The sequence below is a fragment of the Nerophis ophidion genome, linkage group LG25, assembly GCF_033978795.1.
Source record: "Nerophis ophidion isolate RoL-2023_Sa linkage group LG25, RoL_Noph_v1.0, whole genome shotgun sequence".
NCBI lineage: Eukaryota > Metazoa > Chordata > Actinopteri > Syngnathiformes > Syngnathidae > Nerophis > Nerophis ophidion.
This window is the reverse complement of record NC_084635.1, coordinates 22877234-22901337: the sequence shown is the minus strand read 5'-3', so window position 1 is coordinate 22901337 and position 24104 is coordinate 22877234. Positions and strand designations below refer to the sequence as shown.

Genomic DNA, 24104 nt, shown 5'->3' with positions numbered 1-24104 from the left:
ATGAAGCCGCACCGCTTGATGCATTGTTGGGCATTACAGTTACCGTAGTGATACGTACTGGGGGTATTCTTATGGTGTGTGTTTAAGGACCCCAAAATATGTATTAATGGCGCTCGCAAGTAGGAGGAAGGTTGACAAGCAGGCTCCATAGTACTAAAAAATTATGAGAAAGCGGACTTACTTCACCGGCTGGAAAAGACACGACAGGTACTGTACCTGTCTTGTAGAAGCACAAGAGCATACGTGGAAACAGGTCTGTGTGTGCGGGGGGGTGGGGGGGGTCCTTACTTTCTTTTTAGCTCCTTGTGGGTAGTTTTTTTTTTTTTTTAGTTTATTTATTGTGACAATACGACTGTAATAGTGATTTTTATCATTTGTGAGGCCACTCTTGTGGCATCTGTGTGTGTTGCCAGAGCAGTGCTTACAGCACAATTCAGATTGTTATTAAATAGGACATTGATCAATCACCCCTTGTTATGTTTGATATATATATACTTTATATTGTGTTCTAAGTGTGCGAACGTTTACTAACAAAGACTTTTGGCAAGGCTGGAACTCCATCCATCCATTTTCTACTGCTTTTCTCTCTCGGGGTGTTGGAGCCTATCCCAGCTGCACTTGGGCGGAAGGCGTTATACACCGTGGACAAGTCACCATTTCATCGCGGGGCCAACAGAGATAGACATTCACACTCACATTCACACACTACACTAGGGCCAATTTAGTGTTGCCAATCAACCTATCCCCAGTTACATGTCTTTGGAACGCATTGTTCATATTTCCATTGATTCTGATGGGGAACTTTGCTTCACTATACAAACTTTTTGATTTACGAAACCTGTCCAAGAACCAATTAAGTATGTAAATCAATATATGGTAATGTTTTACCCAGAGAGCTTAGCCTGAGTCCGCCATTGTAGTCCGCGCTGTAGTGAATAAGCTCCTTCTTTTTGCAATCCTCTTGTCGTTGGACAGATTGGCTTGTATATGCAAATGCATCCTGCACTGTTGCCATTTCTAATACAACTTAGTGTATATTTGAAACTTATCTCTCAGTAGTCTCACTATGCAAGCGCTAAAAATTACAACAAATAAAGACGTAGTGAAAGTGGAGACACGTAAATAAGATCGCCCACAAAACAGCGCATCCCAAAGACAAATGCTTAAAGAGTCTGGAAAACAATCTATGCAACATTTTGACCAAAGAACCACTATTACATGTGGTGTAGACCTTTTCTTTCTGCCTTTCTAAAATGGAAATGAATGGAACGACTGATATTATGTCCATTAAGTCAGAAACATGGCACAGTCACTCCACAGTACATTAATGCAGGTAATAAAGACAGCTTTTTCAAAAAGTTGGAATAAAGTCAACTAAGGCAGTGGTCCCCAAACACCGGGCCGCGGCCCGGTACCGGTCCGCAGACCGATTGGTACCGGGCCGAAGAAGAAATAATAAAAATATATATATCTATATATACAGGGGCTGGTCATATTATTAGAATATCATGAAAAAGTTGATTTATTTCATTAATTTCATTTAGAAAGTCAAACTTGTAGAATGTATACATTCATTCCAAACAGACTGATACATTTCAAGTGTTTTTTGCCAAAAAGGAGATGATTATAGCTGACAACCAATGAAAACCCTAAATTCAACATCTCAGAAAATTAGAATATGGTGAAAAGGTCAGATATTGAAGACACCTGGTGCCACACTCTAATTAGCTAACTAACTCAAAACACCTGGAAAAGCCTTTAAAGGGTCTCTCGTTTTGATTCTGTTTGACCCACAATCATGGGGAAGACTGCTGACTTGACAACTGTCCAAAAGATAACCATTGATACTTTAAAGAAGGAGGGCAAGACACAAAAGTTCATTGCCAAAGAGGTTGGATGTTCCCAGAGCTCTGTGTCCAAGCACATTAATAGAGAGGTGAAGGGAAGACAAAGATGTGGTAGAAAAAAGTGTACAAGCAAGAGGGATAACCGCGCCCTGGAGAGGATTGTCAAACAAAACCGATTCAAAAATGTGGGGGAGATCCACAAAGAGTGGACTGCAGCTGGAGTCAGTGCTTCAAGAACCACCACGCACCGACGTATGCAAGATATGGGCTTCAGCTGTCACATTCCTTGTGTAAAGCCACTCTTGAATAACAGAAAACGTCAAAAGCGTCTCGCCTGAGCTCAAGACAAAAAGGACTGGACTGCAGCTGAGTGGTCCAAAGTTATGTTTTCAGATGAAAGTACATTTTGTATCTCCTTTGGAAATCATTGTCCCAGAGTCTGGAGGAAGACAGGAGAGGCACAGAATCCACGTTGCCTGAAGTCCAGTGTCAAATTTCCACAATCGGTAATGGTCTGGGGTGCCATGTCATCTGCTGGTGTTGGTCCACTGTGTTTCATGAGGTCTAGGGTCAATGCAGCAGTCTACCAGGAAGTTTTAGAACACTTTATGCTGCCTGCCGCGGACCAATTTTATGGAGTTGAAGATTTCATTTTCCAACATGACTTGGCACCTGCACACAGTGCCAAATCTACCAGTACCTGGTTTAGTGACCATGGTATCCCTGTTCTTGATTGGCCTGCAAACTCACCTGACCTTAACCCCATAGAAAACCTATGGGGTATTGTGAAGCGGAAGATGCGAGATGCCAGACCCAACAATGCTGAAGAGCTGAAGGCCAATATTAAAGCAACCTGGGCTCTCATAACACCTGAAGAGTGCAACAGACTGGTGGACTCCATGCCACGCCGTATTGCTGCAGCAATTCAGGCAAAAGAAGCTGCAACTAAGTATTGATTGCCGTACATGCTGAAACTTTCCATGTTCATACTTTTCAGTTGGCCCACATTTCTAAAAAATATTTTTTGGTACTAGTCGTATATAATATTCTAATTTTCTGAGATACTGAATTTGGGATTTTCAGTAATTGTCAGTAGTAATCATCAAAATTTAAAGAAATAAACATTTCAGATATATCCCTATGTGTGTAATGAATTGATATAATATGTAAGTTTCACGTTCTGAATATAATTACTGAAATAAATCAACTTTTTCATGATATTCTAATAATATGAACAGCACCTGTGTGTGTGTGTGTGTGTGTGTGTGTGTGTATATATATATATATATATATATTTTTTTTTTAATTATTAAATCAACATCCATCCATCATCTTACTCTTATCCGAGCTCGGGTCGCGGGGGCAGCAGCCTAAGCAGGGAAACCCAGACTTCCCTCTCTCCAGCCACTTCGTCTAGCTCTTCCCGGGGGATCCCGAGGCGTTCCCAGGACAGCCGGGTGACATAGTCTTCCCAACGTGTCCTGGGTCTTCCCTGTGGCCTCCTACCGGTTGGACGTGCCCTAAACATCTCCCTAGGGAGGCGTTCGGGTGGCATCCTCACCAGATGCCCGAACCAACTCATCTGGCTCCTCTTGATAAATCAACATAAAAAACACATTATATACATTATATAGCAATATAGATCAATACAGTCTGCAGGGATACAGTCCGTAAAGCACACATGATTGTATTTCTTTCCGTGGGACAAATGTTCAAGCGTTGACCGGTCCGCAGCTACAAAAAGGTTAGGGACCACTGAACTAAGGGACAAGCGGTAGGAAATGGATGGATGGATTAAGAAAATCTGAAACTAGTCCGTTTTGTCGTGTTTGAAACACGACAAAGTCAGAGGGGTAGAAGCAATTTGACGCCCGGACCCAAGTCCATGTCAAATTTGTGGTAATTGGTTAAAATTGCAAGGGTGCGAAAAAATCTGAGGAATTTGCTGAATTTTGAATTGGAGCCACTGCACAAACTGTAAGACATAGAGGGACTAAATCATGCGGTTGTTTCTCCCACGTACAGCCAGAGAATAATAGCAGCGCGCCTCGCCAGGCGGTATTGGCTCCACCGCTGGCGGAGGGGACGAGTGGGAAGGAGGTCCCCACCGTCATGCTTAGCTAATTACAGTGCAGCAAGTGTGGCATGGCGTCTGTGATGCAGCTTGTCATCATTTTGAAATTAAATCGCATATTAGTGTGAATCAAAGTCAGTTTTTTTGATTTTGTGTCCACTGTGCAGATTTATTATGCTTGCAAACTTTTAAACTTTTTTTTGTCTTAATATGTCTATCTTCCTGATTCACAGGCACCTAGCGGGAATGGGAAATGGAGGACAAAGGCCCTCGAGTAGCTGACTACTTTGTGGTAGCTGGACTGACGGATTCATCTAAGCCTTTGGACCGGGAAATTCACTTTGACGATGCCTGCCACAAAACTGCCAAGCCGAAGGCACCCATCACTGATGTGGCCGTGGTGATCCGCTCCATGGGTGATGAGGTTCCCCCAGGCTTCACATGCATTGAAACCACACCAAACGGACATTCAGCTGATCTCAACAATGGAGGCCTCATGACACCTCAGATCTTCTTGTGTTATAGGCGAGGTTGTGACAAGCCACCACTCACTGACTTAAGGTAAGATTTCCAACCCTAATTTTTTTGGGGGGACAAAAAGATACATATTCATAGGTGTCCTGTCACCATTATGAAAAAGCACTAATTTGTGTTGAATTTTGTCTTGTAGTGATGTGAAAAAGTAATATCACGGTTCTTGCAACCAAAATTATCACGGTTGTCAATTGCTTGTATTCCGTGTCTTTTTCCCGAAAGTGAAAAAAAAGTGGTCAACCAAGCCAATGGCTGTTGTACAGCATGCAGCGCACAAACTGAGAACACAAAGGGTCTAGATCTTTCTGCAAAAAGCAGATATGAGCAAATAACAACAACTTTGCAATGAAATAGATACCTATTAGAGGTGTGGGAAAAAATCAATTTGAATACGATTCGAATGGAATACGTTGTGCGATTCAGAATCGATTCTCATTTTTAAAAAATAGATTTTTTAATTTTTTTTAATTTAATTTTTATCAATCCAACAAACTACTACAGAGCAATACCAATTAATGCCATCCAATTCCAAAACCAAACCTGACGCAGCAACACTCAGAACTGCAATAAACAGAGCAATTGAGGAGACACAAACACGACACAGAACCAACCAAAAGTAGTGAAACAAAAATGAATATTATCAACAACAGTATCAATATTAGTTATAAGTTCAGCATAGCAGTGATTAAAATCCCTCGTTGATATTATCATTAGATAGTTAATAGTTTAATAGTTAAAACAAATTTACATTATTGCAATCAGTTGATAAAACATTGTCCTTTACAATTGTAAAAGCTTTTTTTTTTTTTTTTTTTTAAATCTACTACTCTGCTAGCATGTCAGCAGACTGGGGTAGATCCTGCTGAAATCCTATGTATTGAATGAATACGGAATCGTTTTGAATCGGAAAAATATAGTTTAGGAATCGAATCGAATCAAATCGAAAAAATCGATATATTATTGAATCGTGACCCCAAGAATCGATATTGAATCGAATCGTGGGACACCCAAAGATTCGCAGCCCTAATACCTATACTTTATTAAAAAAAGATTTGTCGAGTAAAATGAAGGATTATCCATTGGTCGCGTTCCCAGACATTTCAATTATTTGACGTTCCAAACATCATTCTACACAATAAAACAGATGAAAACTTTGAAAAGCATGGAGGGCTACAACTTATTTGTGTGTGGCCGGGTCAAAAAAAAAATGGTATCAAGACTCTTTTGGATAAATATGCATCCTTTTTGCTCGGGTCAGGTTGCATTTCATGATTTAACTTTATGTCTACTGCTATGTTTGCTGTTGCTGTTGCACACGCCCTTTACGAGTGTGCGTATTTTTCCCCGTCTGTATCAAAATACAACAATAGATGTCAACATTGTGTATGTGCTTAATGTTTCATTTACGATTGTTGCCTTTGATCAAAGTTTAACTCTTAAGGTTTTGGTCACATTTGCTTTCTTTTATTTAGACTTGCCGAGTTAATGCTTCACAAAACACTTGTAGCAAAAATGTGTTTAAGAAATACATATTATATAAAGATAACACTTAAATGGGAAACTTTAAACGTTAAAAGTATATCAAACAAACTTTTAATGAAGTGATCACCGCAAACTCGTGCGTTCTCCCTTGGACTGGAGTGCGTGCTGCTTTTCTTGTCCTTCGTATGGTAAAGTCTTGCCTTTTTTGATTTCCTCTTGAGGGACTCTGAAGAATTGTTAATCCGTTTCGTGAGTTGAGTGCATGGTTCTAACAGCCTAAAACAACGCAAGCATAGGACATTTTTTTCCAATAAAGGCTAAATGGCGACTAGTACCCATTGAGAACAGACGCTGGCTTGATCATGTGAATCCAAACAATATTATTACGGTACTGTTGAATGTGTTTAAAAAGTACTATAAACACACTGAAAGATTCATATATTTTTTTAACTAACTACTGTTAGGACGTAATAAAATAATCTTTGTCCTCAAAATTTTGCATTTAATTCCCCAAAATGACATTGCAAAAGTGTGTGTATTTTTAGAGCGTTTTGGAAATGTATTAAAAAACAAAAAAAACACATAGACCGTATTTTTCGGAGTATAAGTAACTCCGGAGTATAAGTCACACCTGCCGAAAATGCAGAATCAAGAAGGAAAAAAAAACACATAGAAGTCGCACTGGAGTATAAGTCGCAGTTTTTGGGGAAATGTATTTGACAAAACCCACCACCAAGAATAGACATTTGAAAGGCAATTTAAAATAAATAAAGAATAGTGAACAACAGGCTGAATAAGTGTACGTTATATGACGCATAAATAACCAACTGAGAAGGTGCCTGCTATGTTAACGTAACATATTTTGGTAAGAGTCATTCAAATAACTATAACAAGGAACTCTCCTGACGGAATAAATAAAGTTCTATCTAATCTAATCTAACATATAGAACATGCTATACGTTTACCAAACAATATGTCACTCCTAATCGCTAAATCCAATGAAATCTTACACGTCTAGTCTCTTACCTGAATGAGCTAAACAATATTATTTGATATTTTACGGTAATGTGTTAATAATTTCACACATAAGTCGCTCCTGAGTATTAGTTGCACCCCCGGCCAAACGATGAAAAAAACTGTGACTTATAGTCCGAAAAATACGGTACATAAGTGTTTACAGCCTTTGTCAATACTTAGTTGATGCACATTTGGCAGCAATTACAGCCTCAAGGCTTTTTGAATACGATGCCACAAGCTTGGTACTCCTATCTATGGGCAGTTTGGTCCATTTTTCTTTGCAGCACCTCTCAACCTCCAAAAGGTTGGATGGGACGCGTCGGTTCACAGTCATTTTTAGATGTCTCCAGAAATGTTCAATCGGATTTCAAGTCTGGGCTCTGGGTGGGCCACTCAAGGACAATCACAGAGTAGTTGTCCAGTAGCCATTCCTTTGATATATTTGCTGTGTGCTTAGCATTGCTGTCCTGCTGGAAGAAGAATCGTCCCCCCAGTCTTGAGTTCAAGAGCGTTTTGAATCAGGTTTACATTCAGCATGTGTGTGTACATTTCGATGTTCATCTTTCCCTATATCATGACTAGTGTCCCAGTTCCCTCTGCTGAAAAACATCCCCACAGTATAATGCTGCCACCACCAGGCTTCATTGTAGGGATGATGAGCGGTGCCTGATTTCCTCCAAGCATGACGCCTGGCATTCATGCCAAAAAGTTCAATCTTTGTCTGATCAGACCAGATAATTTTGTTTCTCATTGTCTTGAGAGTCTTTCAGGTGATTTTTGGCAAACTTTTATGAAGAAGTGACTTGTGTCTGGCCAATCTAGCACACATGGCTTATTGGTGGATTGCTGCCGAGATGTTTATCCTATTGTAAGGTTCTCCTCTCTCCACAGAGGAATGCTATAGCTCTGACAGAGTGACCATTAAGTTTTTGGTCACCTCCCTGAGTAGCCCCCCCCAATCTTTCAGTTTAGACGGCTGGTCAGCTCAAGGAAAACTGGTGGTTCCAAGTAGGGCTGGGCGATATGTTTTTTTTTTAATATCTCGATATTTTTAGGCCACATCGCGATACACGATATACATCGGCGGTATAGCTCGGTTGGTAGAGTGGCCGTGCCAGCAACTTGAGAGTTCCAGGTTCGATCCCCGCTTCCGCCATCCTAGTCTCTGCCATTGTGTCCTTGGGCAAGAAACTTTAACCACCTGCTCCAAAGTTCCACCCACACTGGTTTAAATGTAACTTAGATATTGGGTTTCACTATGTAAAGTGCTTTGAGTCACTAGAGAAAAGCGCTATATAAATATAATTACCTTCACACTTCACTTCATATCTCGATATTTTGCCTTGGCCTTGAATTAACACTTGATACATATAATCACAGCAGTATGATGATTCTATGTGTCTACATTAAAACATTCTTCTTCATACTGCATTAATATATGCTCATTTTAAACTTTCATGCAGAGAGGGAAATCACAACTATGTCAATTGACCAAAACTGTATTATTTTTTTAAACAGTTATCAAGCAATGTCACAAACATTCATGTCATTTCCAAAACAGAAAGTGCAAGATTGTCAGAGACATTTTAAGTGTCAAATAAAAATAAGCTGCATAATAGAAAATCAAATAGTATTCGTCCTTCGCTATGTGGTAGGTTACTACGGACATTATTAAATACTGTTAACAATTTTTTTCATACGGTGTTGATCTGGACATGTTTGCCTCGGCATTTTGATGGTGTGGGCGTGTGGCACCGAACGGAGATGTTGACATGTGGAGTAAGCCCTCTTTATTTTCTAGCAGGTGACTTTTCAAATGATGCTACATATTAGCAGCAATGCTACTTACTAATTACTAATTACGCATAAAATACTACACGGTCTAGCTCCATCCTATCTTGCCGATTGTATCGTACCATATGTCCCGGCAAGAAATCTGCGTTCAAAAGACTCCGGCTTATCAGTTGATTCCTAGAGCCCAAAAAAAGTGTGCGGGCTATAGAGCGTTTTCCGTTCGGGCTCCAGTACTCTGGAATGCCCTCCCGGTAACAGTTCGAGATGCTACCTCAGTAGAAGCATTTAAGTCTCACCTTAAAACTCATCTGTATACTCTAGCCTTTAAATAGACCTCCTTTTTAGACCAGTTGATCTGCCGCTTCTTTTCTTTTTCCTCCTATGTCGCCCCCTCCCTTGTGGAGGGGGTCCGGTCCGATGACCATGGATGAAGTACTGGCTGTCCAGAGTCGAGACCCAGGATGGACCGCTCGTCGGGACCCAGGATGGACCGCTCACCTGTGTATCGGTTGGGGACATCTCTACGCTGCTGATCCGCCTCCGCTTGAGATGGTTTCCTGTGGACGGGACTCTCGCTGCTGTCTTGGATCCGCTTTGAACTGAACTCTCGCGGCTGTGTTGGAGCCACTATGGATTGAACTTTCACAGTATCATGTTAGACCCGCTCGACATCCATTGCTTTCGGTCCCCTAGAGGGGGTTGCCCACATCTGAGGTCCTCTCCAAGGTTTCTCATAGTCAGCATTGTCACTGGCGTCCCACTGGATGTGAATTCTCCCTGCCCACTGGGTGTGAGTTTTCCTTGCCCTTTTGTGGGTTCTTCCGAGGATGTCGTAGTCGTAATGATTTGTGCAGTCCTTTGAGACATTTGTGATTTGGGGCTATATAAATAAACATTGATTGATTGATTGATACTTTGTATAGCAACACTTTTGCCCCATGCTTGACAATTTACGGTTGTCTGTTCGACATATTGCCACTTGAAGCCAAACCACCGCCAGATAATGGACCCCCTTCTGTTTTTCTTGAGAATTAATTATTCCTTCATTCGCACCTTTTCTCTCTTGTATCACCACACGCACGGCTCCGCTAGTATCACAGCTAATGTTACCCATGCCGTTACCTTTCTGCTCCGCAAGGGCGTATACGTATGTGACTAATGACGTGACAGTATGTGACGTATATAAGAAGGTGCGCTTGTCTGTAAGAAAGAGACATAAGAAAGAGTGAGAAGAGCCTGTAGTGTAATGCTCGCAGCTAAAAGCAACTGCGTGAGAACGTATACTCGAATATCACAATATTGTCATTTTCAAACCCACGATATATCGTGTATATCGATATATCGCCCAGCCCTAGTTCCAAGCTTCTTCCATTAATGGATTATGGCGTTCACTGTACTCATTGCGACCTTCAAGGCAGCACATATTTTTATGTACCTTTCTCTGGATTTGTTCAGGGTGGGTAAGAAACGTGTGATACAGAGAACTCTCTTTCCGCATCTGATGGTGATGTCTGTGGTTGTGGTAATTTTCTGGGCAGGTTTTACCACCCTATGCAGTCCCTTCCTCTTTTCAGCGGTGCAGCTGCTGTTCTACACTGTTTTGCTGGGGCTGAGGAATGGGGATGCTCTCCACCACACACCTGTAGAAGCTCCTTAGGATGGAACTCCATAGTCCAGCACGCTGCAGTTTTTTTGTGATGTAGAGACGCTGGTGAGCATATTTGAGTAAGTGTTGTGACTCCATGTGAAGGTCTTTGGTTACCCTAAGATACCAGAGGCTGGAGATCAATTCCAGAGCTGCTCCGTTGTACAAAGGGGAAATCCACCATTTCTTTGGTGTTTTTTTACATTGATTCAAATGTTGTTGCTTTTTCTCCAATTCACCAGATGTTCTACCTTTCATATGAAAAACCATAGTGTGAACTAAACTGTACCTACCTGTATTGGTTTTGTTCGACATTTACTTTCTGTTCGTTCCCCCAGTGTCCTTTATGAGTGGAAGGAGCGACTGAAGCAGGGCTGCCAACTTATCCAGACCACACCCTCTGGTCGCCCTGCCAACATCAGTGGAAACTCCTCGCAGCGTATTTATGTCACTTACCAACGAGCACCTGAGAGCCAACCACATGCTGCTCTGGCTGTCACTGACATTTGTATCATTGTCCCAAGCAAAGGAGAGGCCCCTCCCCACACCTTCTGCAAGGTGGACAAGAATCTCAACAGCAGTATGGTAAGACCCACACACACACACACACACACACACACACACACATACGCGCACACATTAAAGACGCATCATAAATTGTTTATAATTTATAATAGACTTCTATCATAAGCGAACCGTGAGGTGCTCAGAGATTTACAATCATATAGCGCGTTTTCTCACTTGATGATTCATTTATCATTTCCAGCAGAAATTTGAGTTTAACAAGATGGGATATTATGTAACTGGAACTTTGTGAAGTGATAGTTTCTTAATTTGATATTAGATTTACAATGTGTTTAATAGGGATGCGAATCTTTGGGTGTCCCACAATTCGATTCAATATTGATTCTTGTGTCGCGATTTGATTATATATCGATTTTTTTTTTTTATGATTCAAACGCGTTTCTTGATTCAAAAACGATATTTTTCCGATTCAAAACGATTCTGTATTCATTCAATACATAGGATTTCAGCAGGATCTACCCCAGTCTGCTGACAGGCTAGCAGAGTAGTAGATTTTTTTTAAAAAGCTTTTATAATTGTAAAGGACAATGTTTTATCAACTAATTGCAATAATGTAAATTTGTTTTAACTATTAAACGTACCAAAAATATGACTTATTTTATCTTTGTGAAAATATTGGACACAGTGTGTTGTCAAGCTTATGAGATGTGATGCAAGTGTAAGCCACTGTGACACTATTGTTCTTTTTTTTTTTTATAAATGTCTAATGATAATGTCAATGACGGATTTTTAATCACTGCTATGCTGAAATTATAAGTAATATTGATACTGTAGTTGATAATATTAATTTTTGTTTCACTACTTTTGGTTTGTTCTGTGTCGTGTTTGTGTCTCCTCTCAATTGCTCTGTTTATTTCAGTTCTGAGTGTTGCTGGGTCAGGTTTGGTTTTGGAATTGGATTGCATTGTTATGGTATTGCTGTGTATTGGTTTATTGGATTGATTAAAAAAAAAAAAAAAGTAAAAAAAATATCGATTTAAAAAAAAAAAAAGAATCGATTCTGAATTGCACAACGTGAAAATTGCGTTTCGTATTCCAATTGATTTTTTTCCCACACCCCTAGTGTTTAATATGTGTGAGGGGAATATTCCAAGATTTGGACTAGAGCAGTGGTTCTCAAATGGGGGTACGCGTACCCCTTGGGGTACATGAAGGTATAAATATATTTATTGAATAATACTTCAAAAAAATATGAATGTAAGTTCATAACCTGTGGAAAGAAATACAACGCAATATTCAGTGTTGACAGCTAGATTTTTTGTAGACATGTTCCATAAATATTGATAGTAAAGATTTCTCTTTGTGAAGAAATGTTTAGAATTAAGTTCATAAATCCAGATGGATCTCTATTACAATCCCCAAAGAGGGCACTTTAAGTTGATGATTACTTCTATGTGTAGAAATCTTTATTTATAATTGAATCACTTGTTTATTTTTCAACACGTTTTTAGTTTTTATATATTTTTTTCCAAATAGTTCAAGAAAGACCACTTCAAATGAGCAATATTTTGCACTGTTATACAATTTAATAAATCAGAAACTGATGACATAGTGCTGCATTTTACTTCCTTATCTCCTTTTTTCAACAAAAAAGCTTTGCTCTTTTTAGGGGGTACTTGAATTAAAAAAATGTTCACAGGGGGTACATCACTGAAAAAAGGTTGGGAACCACTGGACTAGAGTATAAACAATATTTTGTTAATTATAGGGATGTCAAACGATTTCCCTTGGCCTCAATCTGGACCCCCTGGGGCCCAGGCTTTTTTCCTTCAACTCCCCCCATTGTTCACCATTTTTGTAAAGGGCGCCAGAAGTTGGCAGACCCGTCAGCGATCCTGTTCTCTCTGCTTTTAATGTTTGTCTGATCTTGAATGGGATTGTGCGGAAAATGTTAATTTCCAAATTTTAATAATTACAATATTTAATCACGATTAATCGCACTTTGGCCATAGTTAACTCAAATTAAATCATGATTAATCACATAAAAATTAAAAAATGTTGTCCTGCCATTAGACTGTACAACTTCTCTCTGGGGAGGGGGGTGGGGGGTACCCGGATGACAGGTGATGCAAAACAATAATAGTGCAATACGTTTTCATAACATGGTCACTACTGCCTAGTTTCTCTTGTTATATTCTTATTTTACTGTTATATTTTTATTCTCGTTGCTTTTTATTTTTATTCTTATTGTAATATTTGTCTATTTTTTTTCTATTATAACTTTAACTTTAACCCCATTATTTACTTTTTACGGTTTGATTGATCTCAACTCTGTACACTGCTGCTGGAATTTTTTATTTTCCTGAAGGAACTCTCCTGAAGGAATCAATAAAGTTCTATCTATCTATCTATCTATCTATCTATCTATCTATCTATCTATCTATCTATCTATCTATCTATCTATCTATCTATCTATCTATCTATCTATCTATCTATCTATCTATCTATCTATCTATCTATCTATCTATCTATCTATCTATCTATCTATCTATCTATCCATCCATCCATCCATCCATCCATCTATCTATCCATCTATTAATTAATAAATAAATAAATAAGTGTACTCCAGACAGACACTTTGCTTTAATTTAAAGTTTTTTTTAACATTATGCTTTTTAAAAGAGCTCAAAACGATAATTATATAAACACATTTTTAAAGACAATAAAAAAATACTTGCAGTGCATTGGTGTCTTTCCAGATTTCTTATTTTGTACAAATACAGAATTTATATTCCTGCTTCAGGAGAACTTGCATTTAGAGGAAAGGAGCTACACTTCCATGTTTGGATAGCATTTTCATGCATTGATAACAACCAAATGTGGATTGTAACGATCATGCTTTGATTGTCAAATATGTTAGTTGATATTTTTTTCTACATGATTAGGTGTTTCTGAAGTAGTAGTTTATTTTGGGCATGTTAAAACAAGGCAAAAGAAAGCATATTGGAAAAGAGGAAATAGTCGTGATAACATAACAGTAAGGTACACAAACAGAAAAAAATATTTCACAATGAAAACACATTTAAAAAATAAAACATTACTTAATGGTTAAGTTTTTTCATATCCAAAATATTACTCTGACTCCTTGTTTTATAAATCAAGTAACTACCTTTGTTATCATCATAATTATTATATACAATGAAAAATGTACTGGTCTTAGTAAAATAACTTTCAATAATATTTTACCCACTTAACACTTTATTTTGCTTTATAGGTCATTTGTACTGTTTGTAGTTACACAGTATCTTTCAATTTCAATAGTTTTGAATGTAAGAAATATGGATTTGTGTGATCCATTTATCTTGCCATATGAATAACCCTTATTGCTTTCTTCTGCAGGGTGATGAGTAAAATATAGTGTGCTTACGTAATTATTGTCCAAAACTTCTGCACAGTAGTGCCAGTTAATCAATCAATCAATCAATCAATGTTTACTTATATAGCCCTAAATCACTAGTGTCTCAAAGGGCTGCACAAACCATTACGACATCCTCTGTAGGCCCACATAAGGGCAAGGAAAACTCACCCCCAGTGGGACGTCGGTGACAATGATGACTATGAGAACCTTGGAGAGGAGGAAAGCAATGGATGTCGAGCGGGTCTAACATGATACTGTGAAAGTTCAATCTATAATGGATCCAACACAGTCAATGGAATACATATTTATGCATGACAGTGTTTTAATGTTATCTATGTACGTATTAATAAAATTTTAAATTCAGCCTGTTAAATATTCTGCAATTGCATTCAGATCATTCAGAACAGGTTATAAAAGAATATACCATTGCGAGGGTAATATTTACCATGAACTGATTTACGTGGACCCCGACTTAAACAAGTTGAAAAACTTATTCAGGTGTTACCATTTAGTGGTCAATTGTACGGAATATGTACTGAACTGTGCAATCTACTAATAAAAGTTTCAATCAATCAATAATGTGTAGTGAACTGTAATTACCCAATGTGGGCTACAGAGGGCAGTGGCAGGCATGCCTGCAGTAATAAACCTAGTCTCAGTGGTAGCAAAGACGAGTTTCTTCATATCGCCACTGCCATTACAATATCCATCCATCCATTTTCTACCGCTTATTCCCTTTCGGGGTCACGGGGGGCGCTGGCGCCTATCTCAGCTACAATCGGGCGGAAGGCAGGGTACACCCTGGACAAGTCGCCACCTCATCGCAGGGCCAACACAATACACTTAATTTAAATCAGCCATAAAACATTTATTTAGGTAGAAATGTCACAGAATATTACAGCATGATCGTACTATACGATGATTTTAAGTTGTTTTGTTGATTACACCGGATGAGAAGTGTAGCGCCAACCGGGCGTGTGTGATTGGCATGAGAAAAGACTTAAAATGTTTTGACGAAAATCTCCGATAAAAGTGACTTTATACTTAATCTCTACTGTCTTTGTTTCTGCAGAGCTAGTATTCTATCTTACTAGAGCAGTTCGGTAACAATCTACATTTTATGTTTTCAATCCAAACACGGACGTGAAGCTTCTCCTCACTCCAAGCAGCAATGCGCGCTCAGCGTTCGCTCCAATTATGTTGTCTTGCGGCGATTAAAGGTAAAATTGTCTTGTCATTTCCGAAGAATTACTTGTCATGGCTTTGGTTCTGAGATTTCCATAAGGTCCCTCTTTCTTTTTGCAATTCTGCTAGTTATTTTCAAGCCTGTGGCTCCACAGTAACTGGACATTGTTACGTTGTTTGCCCCAATCTATGGAACGGGCGGAGGGTCAAAAACCTTAATCGTGCGTTACAAAACTGATCACCATTAAAGGAAGTTATAGTTATCGCTGTCAAAGTTTACGCGTTATCGCGTTAATTTTGACATCTCTAGTTAATTTATATCTTACTTGTGTGTCTTTTCAGAATCCGAATTAGATTTTTTTAGACAAGTATAACAAGTATGCTTACTGTTTCTTCTTGTGCTTCTGTTTTCAGTGGGGATCCTCTGTGTACTTGTGTTATAAAAAGTCTGTGACCAAAACCAACTCCATAGCATATAAAGCAGGTATGTTGTAAATAAACAGACTGGTTAGAAAAATATTTTGTACGCTTGAATAACTGAACAATCTAAAATAATGCATTTGTTGTGGCTTTAAGGGCAATCATTTGAGTGCATTTCACATAGTAGTAATTTTTTATCCTGTTAGAGTTCCCCACCTAATTTCCCAGCTGTTGTTGCATCAGCCTTTTTCTGAAATAATGTTACAAGAAGGTCTACCTTGATTAACTACAGTTTTGCTTGCACGTGCAGGCTTGTTCAAGCATGTTGCGCTAACAGGTTTGTATGGTTACTGTATGTTAGATGGTAAATGGTAAATTTGTTAGGACTTGACATTACTCATAAAAAATGTAAAGTTGCTGGAGTTATACCAATATTAGTTTTTCACCAAAATTGGGTACATGTGAAGTTCATTTTCAGTGTCCTACACTAAGCCTAATCCATAATGGAGCAATTTGAGCTTGGAAACACATATTTTACAAACCCCGTTTCCATATCATTTGGGAAATTGTGTTAGATGTAAATATAAACGGAATACAATGATTTGCAAATCCTTTTCAACACATATTCAATTGAATGCACTACAAAGACAAGATATTTGATGTTCAAACTCATAAACTTTATTTTTTTTGCAAATAATAATTTACTTAGAATTTCATGGCTGCAACACATGCCAATGTAGTTGGGAAAGGGCATGTTCACCACTGTGTTACATCACCTTTTCTTTTAACAATACTCAATAAACGTTTGGGAACTGAGGAAACTAATTGTTGAAGCTTTGAAAGTAGAATTCTTTCGCATTCTTGTTTCATGTAGAGATTCAGTCGTTCAACAGTCCGGGGTCTCCGCTGTCGTATTTTACGCTTCATAATGCGCCACACATTTTCAATGGGGGACAGGTCTGGACTGCATGCGGGCCTGGAAAGTACCCGCACTCTTTTTTTTAAGAAGCCACACTGTTGTAACACTTGCTGAATGTGGCTTGGCTTTGTTTTGCTGAAGTAAGCAGAGGCGTCTATGAAAAAGACGGCGCTTAGATGGCAGCATATGTTGTTCCAAAACCTGTATGTACCTTTCAGCATTAATGGTGCCTTCACAGATGTGTAAGTTACCCATGCCTTGGGCACTGATGCACCCCCATACCATCACAGATGCTGGCTTTTGAACTTTGCGTCGATAGCAGTCTGGATGGTTTGCTTCCCCTTTGGTCCAGATGACACAATGTTGAATATTTCCAAAAACAATTTGAAATGTGGACTCGTCAGACCCAAGACCACTATTCCACTTTGCATCAGTCCATCTTAGATGATCTGAGGCCCAGAGAAGCCGGCGGCGTTTCTGGATGTTGTCGATAAATGGCTTTCGCTTTGCATAGTAGAGCTTTAATTTGCATTTACAGATGTAGCGACAAACTGTATTTAGTGACAGTGGTTTTCTGAAGTGTTCCTGAGCCCATGTGGTGATATCCTTTAGAGATTGATGTCGGTTTTTGATACAGTCCCGTCTGAGGGATCAAAGGTCACGGTCATCCAATGTTGGTTTCCGACCATGCTGCTTACGTGGAGTGATTTCTCCAGATTCTTTGAACCTTTTGATGATATTATGGACCGTAGATGTTGAAATACCTAAATTTCTTGCAATTGCACTTTGAGAAATGTTGTTCTTAAACTTTTTGACTATTTGCTCACGCAGTTGTGGACAAAGGGGTGTACCTCGCCCCATCTTTCTTGTGAAAGACTGAGCATTTTTTGGGAAGATGTTTTTATACCCAATCATGGCACCCACCTGTTTCCTGATTAGCCTGCACACCTGTGGGATGTTCCAAATAAGTGTTTGATGAGCATTCCTCAACTTTTATCAGTATTTAATGCCACCTTTCCCAACTTCTTTGTCACGTGTTGCTGTCATCAAAATCAAAAGTTAATGATTATTTGCAAAAAAAATAAATGTTTATCAGTTTGAACATCAAATATGTTATCTTTGTAGCATATTCAACTGAATATGGGTTGAAAAGGATTTGCAAATCATTGTATTCCGTTTATATTTATATCTAACACAATTTCCTAACTCATATGGAAAAGGGGTTTGTATGTGTCTGACTTAATTTGTTGAATAAGAGGACATATTGAAAATCTAGTGACTTTTTGTTGTTCTATTAAATGTGTTGAAAAATAATGTTCTATCTAATTGTTTCTAAAGACAGCCCGATTAAATAAAGGGGAATTGCACTTCTTTAGGAATTTTCCCTTTCAGTCACTAATCTCTATGTAAGATAAGAACACATACCGGTATGTCTTTCTTTTTTTTATGTATTCTAATTTGTAATATACATCGAGTGCAAGGTGTCTAACAACACAGCTAATTGAAGTAATCTTTTGCGACCATAAATCTCTCTTGAAAAAACGCCAATAATACCCAATTTACATGTCGTGACCTGGATATAAGCCAAGTATTAACGATAGTGTTACTATAAGCACTAACTCATCACCTCTGAGTTGGTGAAAGTTAATTCAATATCATTAATCATGCCTCTCACCTGTACAGTTGAATGAGAAACTTTCAGTAGAACTGAGAAGTTGGTCAACATTGACATTCAACTTTTTAGCAGTTAACAATCTGCTTATCATTCAGCTTCTAAAGCGTGTAGCTTATCCTTGGTATACACAGTCTCAAAAATATAAGGTTCTGGATCTTAATTTGTCCCGAAGTAGTCATTGTCTCTCATGAAGTCTGCCATGATTAGAAGTTTTTGTTATTGTTGAAGGAAATCGCAAAGCTTTTATGCGTCTGTGAAATTACTGCACAGCCGTTTGCTTAAAATGACCAAACTACATAAATGACATGTTATCATGAATGTGCCTTTACTACTTTACATATATACTTACAGCGTGTACAGTGTATATATAATGTCATGATACAGCATGTTATTTATTTAGTTTTTCCTCGACAGAGATGTAATTTTTCTCAACACATTGCAACTGTATACTTTAGTATAATTATACAGACAATTATTTTAGTTTCTTCGTAGAACTTTGGTATTCTGTCTTATGTAGTTTAGTGTTTTGTAGGAATACAGTACGTGTGTGTACAAATAACAAATTGTTGCTGAAAATATCTCGGCTAAACCACATCTCATTGAATCACACAGACACAAATCTAATTGCTACTTTTTATTCGACAATTAGCAAGACTATGTGATGACCGTGCACCATCATTTATTTTCACTCAAACGTTATCTTTTTGGTTTAAAGTAATACTTAAGGTCTGGCACTTTTTATTCAACTTTAAGCAACAATATGTGAGACTGTGCACCATAATTTATTTTCACTCGAATGTTATCTTTTTGGTTAAAAGTAATACTTAAGGTCTGGCACATGACATGAAACTCACAGGGTTGTTCTATTTGTCCCACTTAGGACTATTCTGCAGATATCCCATAGAGAACTATGAGTCTTTCCCACTGCCCGAATCTGTTCCTCTCTTCTGCCTTCCCATGGGGGCCACGATTGAGTGTTGGCCAGTCAACACCAAATACCCTCTGCCTGTTTTCTCTACTTTTGTCCTAACCGGAGCCTCTGGAGAAAAGGTAAGATCACACTTCTATCTTCTATGACTCTTGTGTCATTAGTCAAACAAGCAAACATATCTGCTGCGTCGTCAAAGAGGCTCCAACTGAATATGAGAAGCTCAATGGACCCGTCATCTGTACAGCTGGTAAAGTAACAGACTGATCCTGAGACACATCAGAATATCCTATATGTGTGAGTTGCGCATGGTCAGTGCAATAAGCACATACCATTGTCAGGTGGGCCCTTCCTCTTTAGAAAGAGCATTTTGATATGAATAAAGAGGCACTGCACTTTTTTTTGGAATTTTGCCTATCGTTCACAATCATCATGAAAGACAGAACAATGGATGGATTTTTTTTTATCAATCAATCAATCAATGTTTACTTATATAGCCCTAAATCACTAGTGTCTCAAAGGGCTGCACAAACCACCACGACATCCTCGGTAGGAAAACTCACACCCAGTGGGACATTGGTGACAATAATGACCCAGTGGGACGTCGGTGACAATGATGACTATGAGAACCTTAGAGAGGAGGAAAGCAATGGATGTCGAGCGGGTCTAACATGATACTGTGAAAGTTCAATCCACAATGGATACAACACAGTCGCGAGAGTCCAGTCCAAAGAGGATCCAAGACACAGCAGCGAGAGTCCCGTTCACAGCGGAGCCAGCAGGAAACCATCCCAAGCGTAGGCGGACCAGCAGCGCAGAGATGTCCCCAGCCGATACACAGGCGAGCAGTACATGGCCACCGGATCGGACCGGACTCCCTCCACAAGGGAGAGTGGGACATAGAAGAAAAAGAAAAGAAACGGCAGATCAACTGGTCTAAAAAGGGAGTCTATTTAAAGGCTAGAGTATACAAATGAGTTTTAAGGTGAGACTTAAATGCTTCTACTGAGGTGGCATCGCGAACTGTTACCGGGAGGGCATTCCAGAGTACTGGAGCCCGAACGGAAAATGCTCTATAGCCCGCAGACTTTTTTTGGGCTTTGGGAATCACTAATAAGCCGGAGTCCTTTGAACGCAGATTTCTTGCCGGGACATATGGTACAATACAATCGGCAAGATAGGCTGGAGCTAGACCGTGTAGTATTTTATACGTAAGTAGTAAAACCTTAAAGTCACATCTTAAGTGCACAGGAAGCCAGTGCAGGTGAGCCAGTACAGGCGTAATGTGATCAAACTTTCTTGTTCCTGTCAAAAGTCTAGCAGCCGCATTTTGTACCAACTGTAATCTTTTAATGCTAGACATGGGGAGACCCGAAAATAATACGTTACAGTAGTCGAGGCGAGACGTAACAAACGCATGGATAATGATCTCAGCGTCTTTAGTGGACAGAATGGAGCGAATTTTAGCGATATTACGGAGATGAAAGAAGGCCGTTTTAGTAACGCTTTTAATGTGTGCCTCAAAGGAGAGAGTTGGGTCGAAGATAACACCCAGATTCTTTACCGTGTCGCCTTGTTTAATTGTTTGGTTGTCAAATGTTAGAGTTGTATTATTAAATAGAGTTCGGTGTCTAGCAGGACCGATAATCAGCATTTCCGTTTTTTTGGCGTTGAGTTGCAAAAAGTTAGCGGACATCCATTGTTTAATTTCATTAAGACACGCCTCCAGCTGACTACAATCCGGCGTGTTGGTCAGCTTTAGGGGCATGTAGAGTTGGGTGTCATCAGCATAACAGTGAAAGCTAATACCGTATTTGCGTATGATGTCACCTAGCGGCAGCATGTAGATGCTGAAGAGTGCAGGGCCAAGGACCGAACCCTGGGGAACTCCACACGTTACCTTAACGTAGTCCGAGGTCACATTGTTATGGGAGACACACTGCATCCTATCAGTAAGATAAGAGTTAAACCAAGACAGGGCTAAGTCTGACATACCAATTCGTGTTTTGATACGTTCTAATAAAATATTATGATCGACGGTATCGAAAGCAGCGCTAAGATCGAGGAGCAGCAACATAGATGACGCATCAGAATCCATCGTTAGCAATAGATCATTAGTCATTTTTGCGAGGGCTGTCTCCGTGGAGTGATTTGCCCTGAAACCGGATTGAAAGGTTTCACATAGATTGTTAGACGCTAAGTGTTCATTTAACTGCTCCGCAACAATTTTTTCAAGGATTTTTGAAATAAAGGGAAGGTGAGACACCGGTCGGTAGTTTACCATGAGGTCAGGATCGAGGTTAGGTCTTTTAAGAAGAGGATGAATAACCGCTTTTTTGAATGCTAGGGGAACAGTGCCCGAGGAGAGTGATAAGTTTATAATATTTAGCACTGATGGACCTAATAATACAAAGAGCTCCTTGATCAGTTTCCCAGGAAGAGGGTCAAGTAAACATGTTGTCTGTTTTATTCCATTTACACGTTGTAACAATTCCTCTAATGTTATTTCCTCAAAACGAGAGAAAGTATTTTGGAGGGCAGTATCCGCCGTATATACAATCGTGTCAGTGTTAATAGAACCCCGTTGTAGCTGGGACGCATTGTCTTTAATCTCCTTTCTAATGACTTCAATTTTCTTACTAAAGAATTGCATAAAGTCATCAGCTGAGTGGGTTGAGCTACTGGAAGGAGTCCCTTGTTGGGTTAGCGATGCTACCGTACTAAACAAAAATTTAGGATCGTTTTTATTACGGTGGATGAGATTTGAGTAATATTTAGCTTTAGCTAAGGTAAGCATGCGTTTATAAGTTATTAAACCATCACTCCATGCTTGATGGTGCACCTCAAGTTTAGTCGTGCGCCATTTGCGTTCCAGCTTTCTACATAATAATTTCTGAGCTCTAGTGTCTTCTGTAAACCACGGGGTGCGCTTTTTTGGAGCCTTTTTTAACTTTAGCGGTGCTATGTTATCAATGGTTTCGCGCAGGGCGTCGTTAAAGTTGTTAGTGAGGTTATCAATAGAGCCCACATACTTTGGGAATGGTGCCATTACCGAGGGCAGTAGGTCAGCAAGAGTTGTCGTTGTGGCTGTATTAATGTTGCGGCTGCTATAGCAGTTATTATTATTATTAGTTTGACGAACATGCGTCTGAACCTCGAATTTTATAAGGTAATGATCAGACAATACTTTAGTATACGGGAGTATCGTAACTTTGGAAACGTTGATGCCCCTGACAAGCACTAGGTCTATCGTATTACCGTTGCGATGCGTGGGTTCATTTATTATTTGTGTGAGACCACAGCTATCAATTACAGTCTGGAGCGCTACGCACGGTGGGTCCGATGGGGTATTCATATGGATATTAAAGTCCCCCATTATGATTATATTATCGGCGTGTGTCACTAGATCAGCAACGAACTCTGAGAATTCATTAATAAAGTCCGAATAGGGCCCTGGGGGGCGGTAGATAACAGCCAGGTGTAGAGGCAGCGGTGTGACAGACCTCATAGTAAGCACCTCAAACGATTTATATTTATTATTTATGTTAGGACTAAGGTTAAAGTTTTCGTTGTGTATTAGTGCGACCCCCCCACCCCTTTTGAGCGGACGGGCAATATGCGCATGTGTAAATTTAGGAGGACATGCCTCATTTAGCGCAAAAAAGTCGTTTGGTTTAAGCCAGGTTTCGCTGAGACCGATGACGTTAAGATTGTTGTCTCTGATGATATCATTAACTAACAACGTTTTAGGAGACAATGATCTTATGTTTAAAAAACCTATATTATAGGTAGTGGGCTGTTTTAGGGAGTTTTTGATCAAATTATCCGTAGTAGCAATATTAATAATGTTGTGTTTATTATGCCCAGTGCATTTAGTATAGTTACGACCATATCTAGGAATTGATACGACAGGAATTTTCCGATTGTTTGATTGTTGCTTTGATAAACTGCACGCATCATGGTTAGCCACCTCAGTAACGGGGATTTTCCGATTGTTTGTTTGTTGCTTTGATAAACTGCACGCATCATAGTTAGCCACCTCAGTAAAACACATGTCCAACTCTGAAACACTCAAAGCAGAAAAAACTTGTTCTAATTTAACAGACTCCTTACCCAGACCAGTAGTCTCGCATTTTCCATCTAAATCCGTCTTCGGGATGGAGGAAAGTGGTGTTCTGTGGTGATTAGCCTTCTGCTTTGTTTTTAGCCCCGCTCGGCATCCGCGTTTCCGATCACACCGCTGGCGTCTGCTCCGTAGACGGCCCCCGCTGCTACTAGACTCCCCTGCTTCACAGGCCGCTGGATGTAGCCGCCGATGTATTCCCGTGCTAGTTAGCAAGTCTAGCACGCAAGTGTCTATCGGTCCAAAACGGCCCGATGTGTCCACATCCAGAAGTGTCTGGCGGTCGTACGTGATCACGGAGTGACCACGATGTGAGCCAGCCATTAAGTTTGTGGAATTGTCCGGTATTTCTGCCAAATGTTCCATCTTTAGCAGGAGCTCCTCGTCCGGGCGCGTATATGCATTCTAACTTGTAATTAACCATAAATACAAGTCCCCTTAGAGCTGAGCCAATGTGAGATCCTCTATTTCGCCCATAAAATCCAATAAATAACCATTCAAAACCTGCCAACAATACT

At 39.5% G+C, this 24104-nt stretch overlaps 1 protein-coding gene across 4 annotated transcripts in view; it reads left to right on the top strand.

Annotated features, from left to right (window-relative positions):
- LOC133543197 (C-myc promoter-binding protein-like) overlaps positions 1–24104 on the top strand; it is a 146683-nt gene that overhangs the window by 27404 nt on the left and 95175 nt on the right. For all 4 annotated transcript variants that reach the window (XM_061887712.1, XM_061887710.1, XM_061887711.1 and 1 more), the window contains exons 2-5: positions 4155–4482; positions 10732–10978; positions 15936–16005; positions 19416–19585. In XM_061887712.1, coding sequence (XP_061743696.1) covers positions 4175–4482; positions 10732–10978; positions 15936–16005; positions 19416–19585 — 795 coding nt within the window. In that variant the 5' untranslated portion in view covers positions 4155–4174. The remainder of the gene's footprint in view (positions 1–4154; positions 4483–10731; positions 10979–15935; positions 16006–19415; positions 19586–24104) is intronic.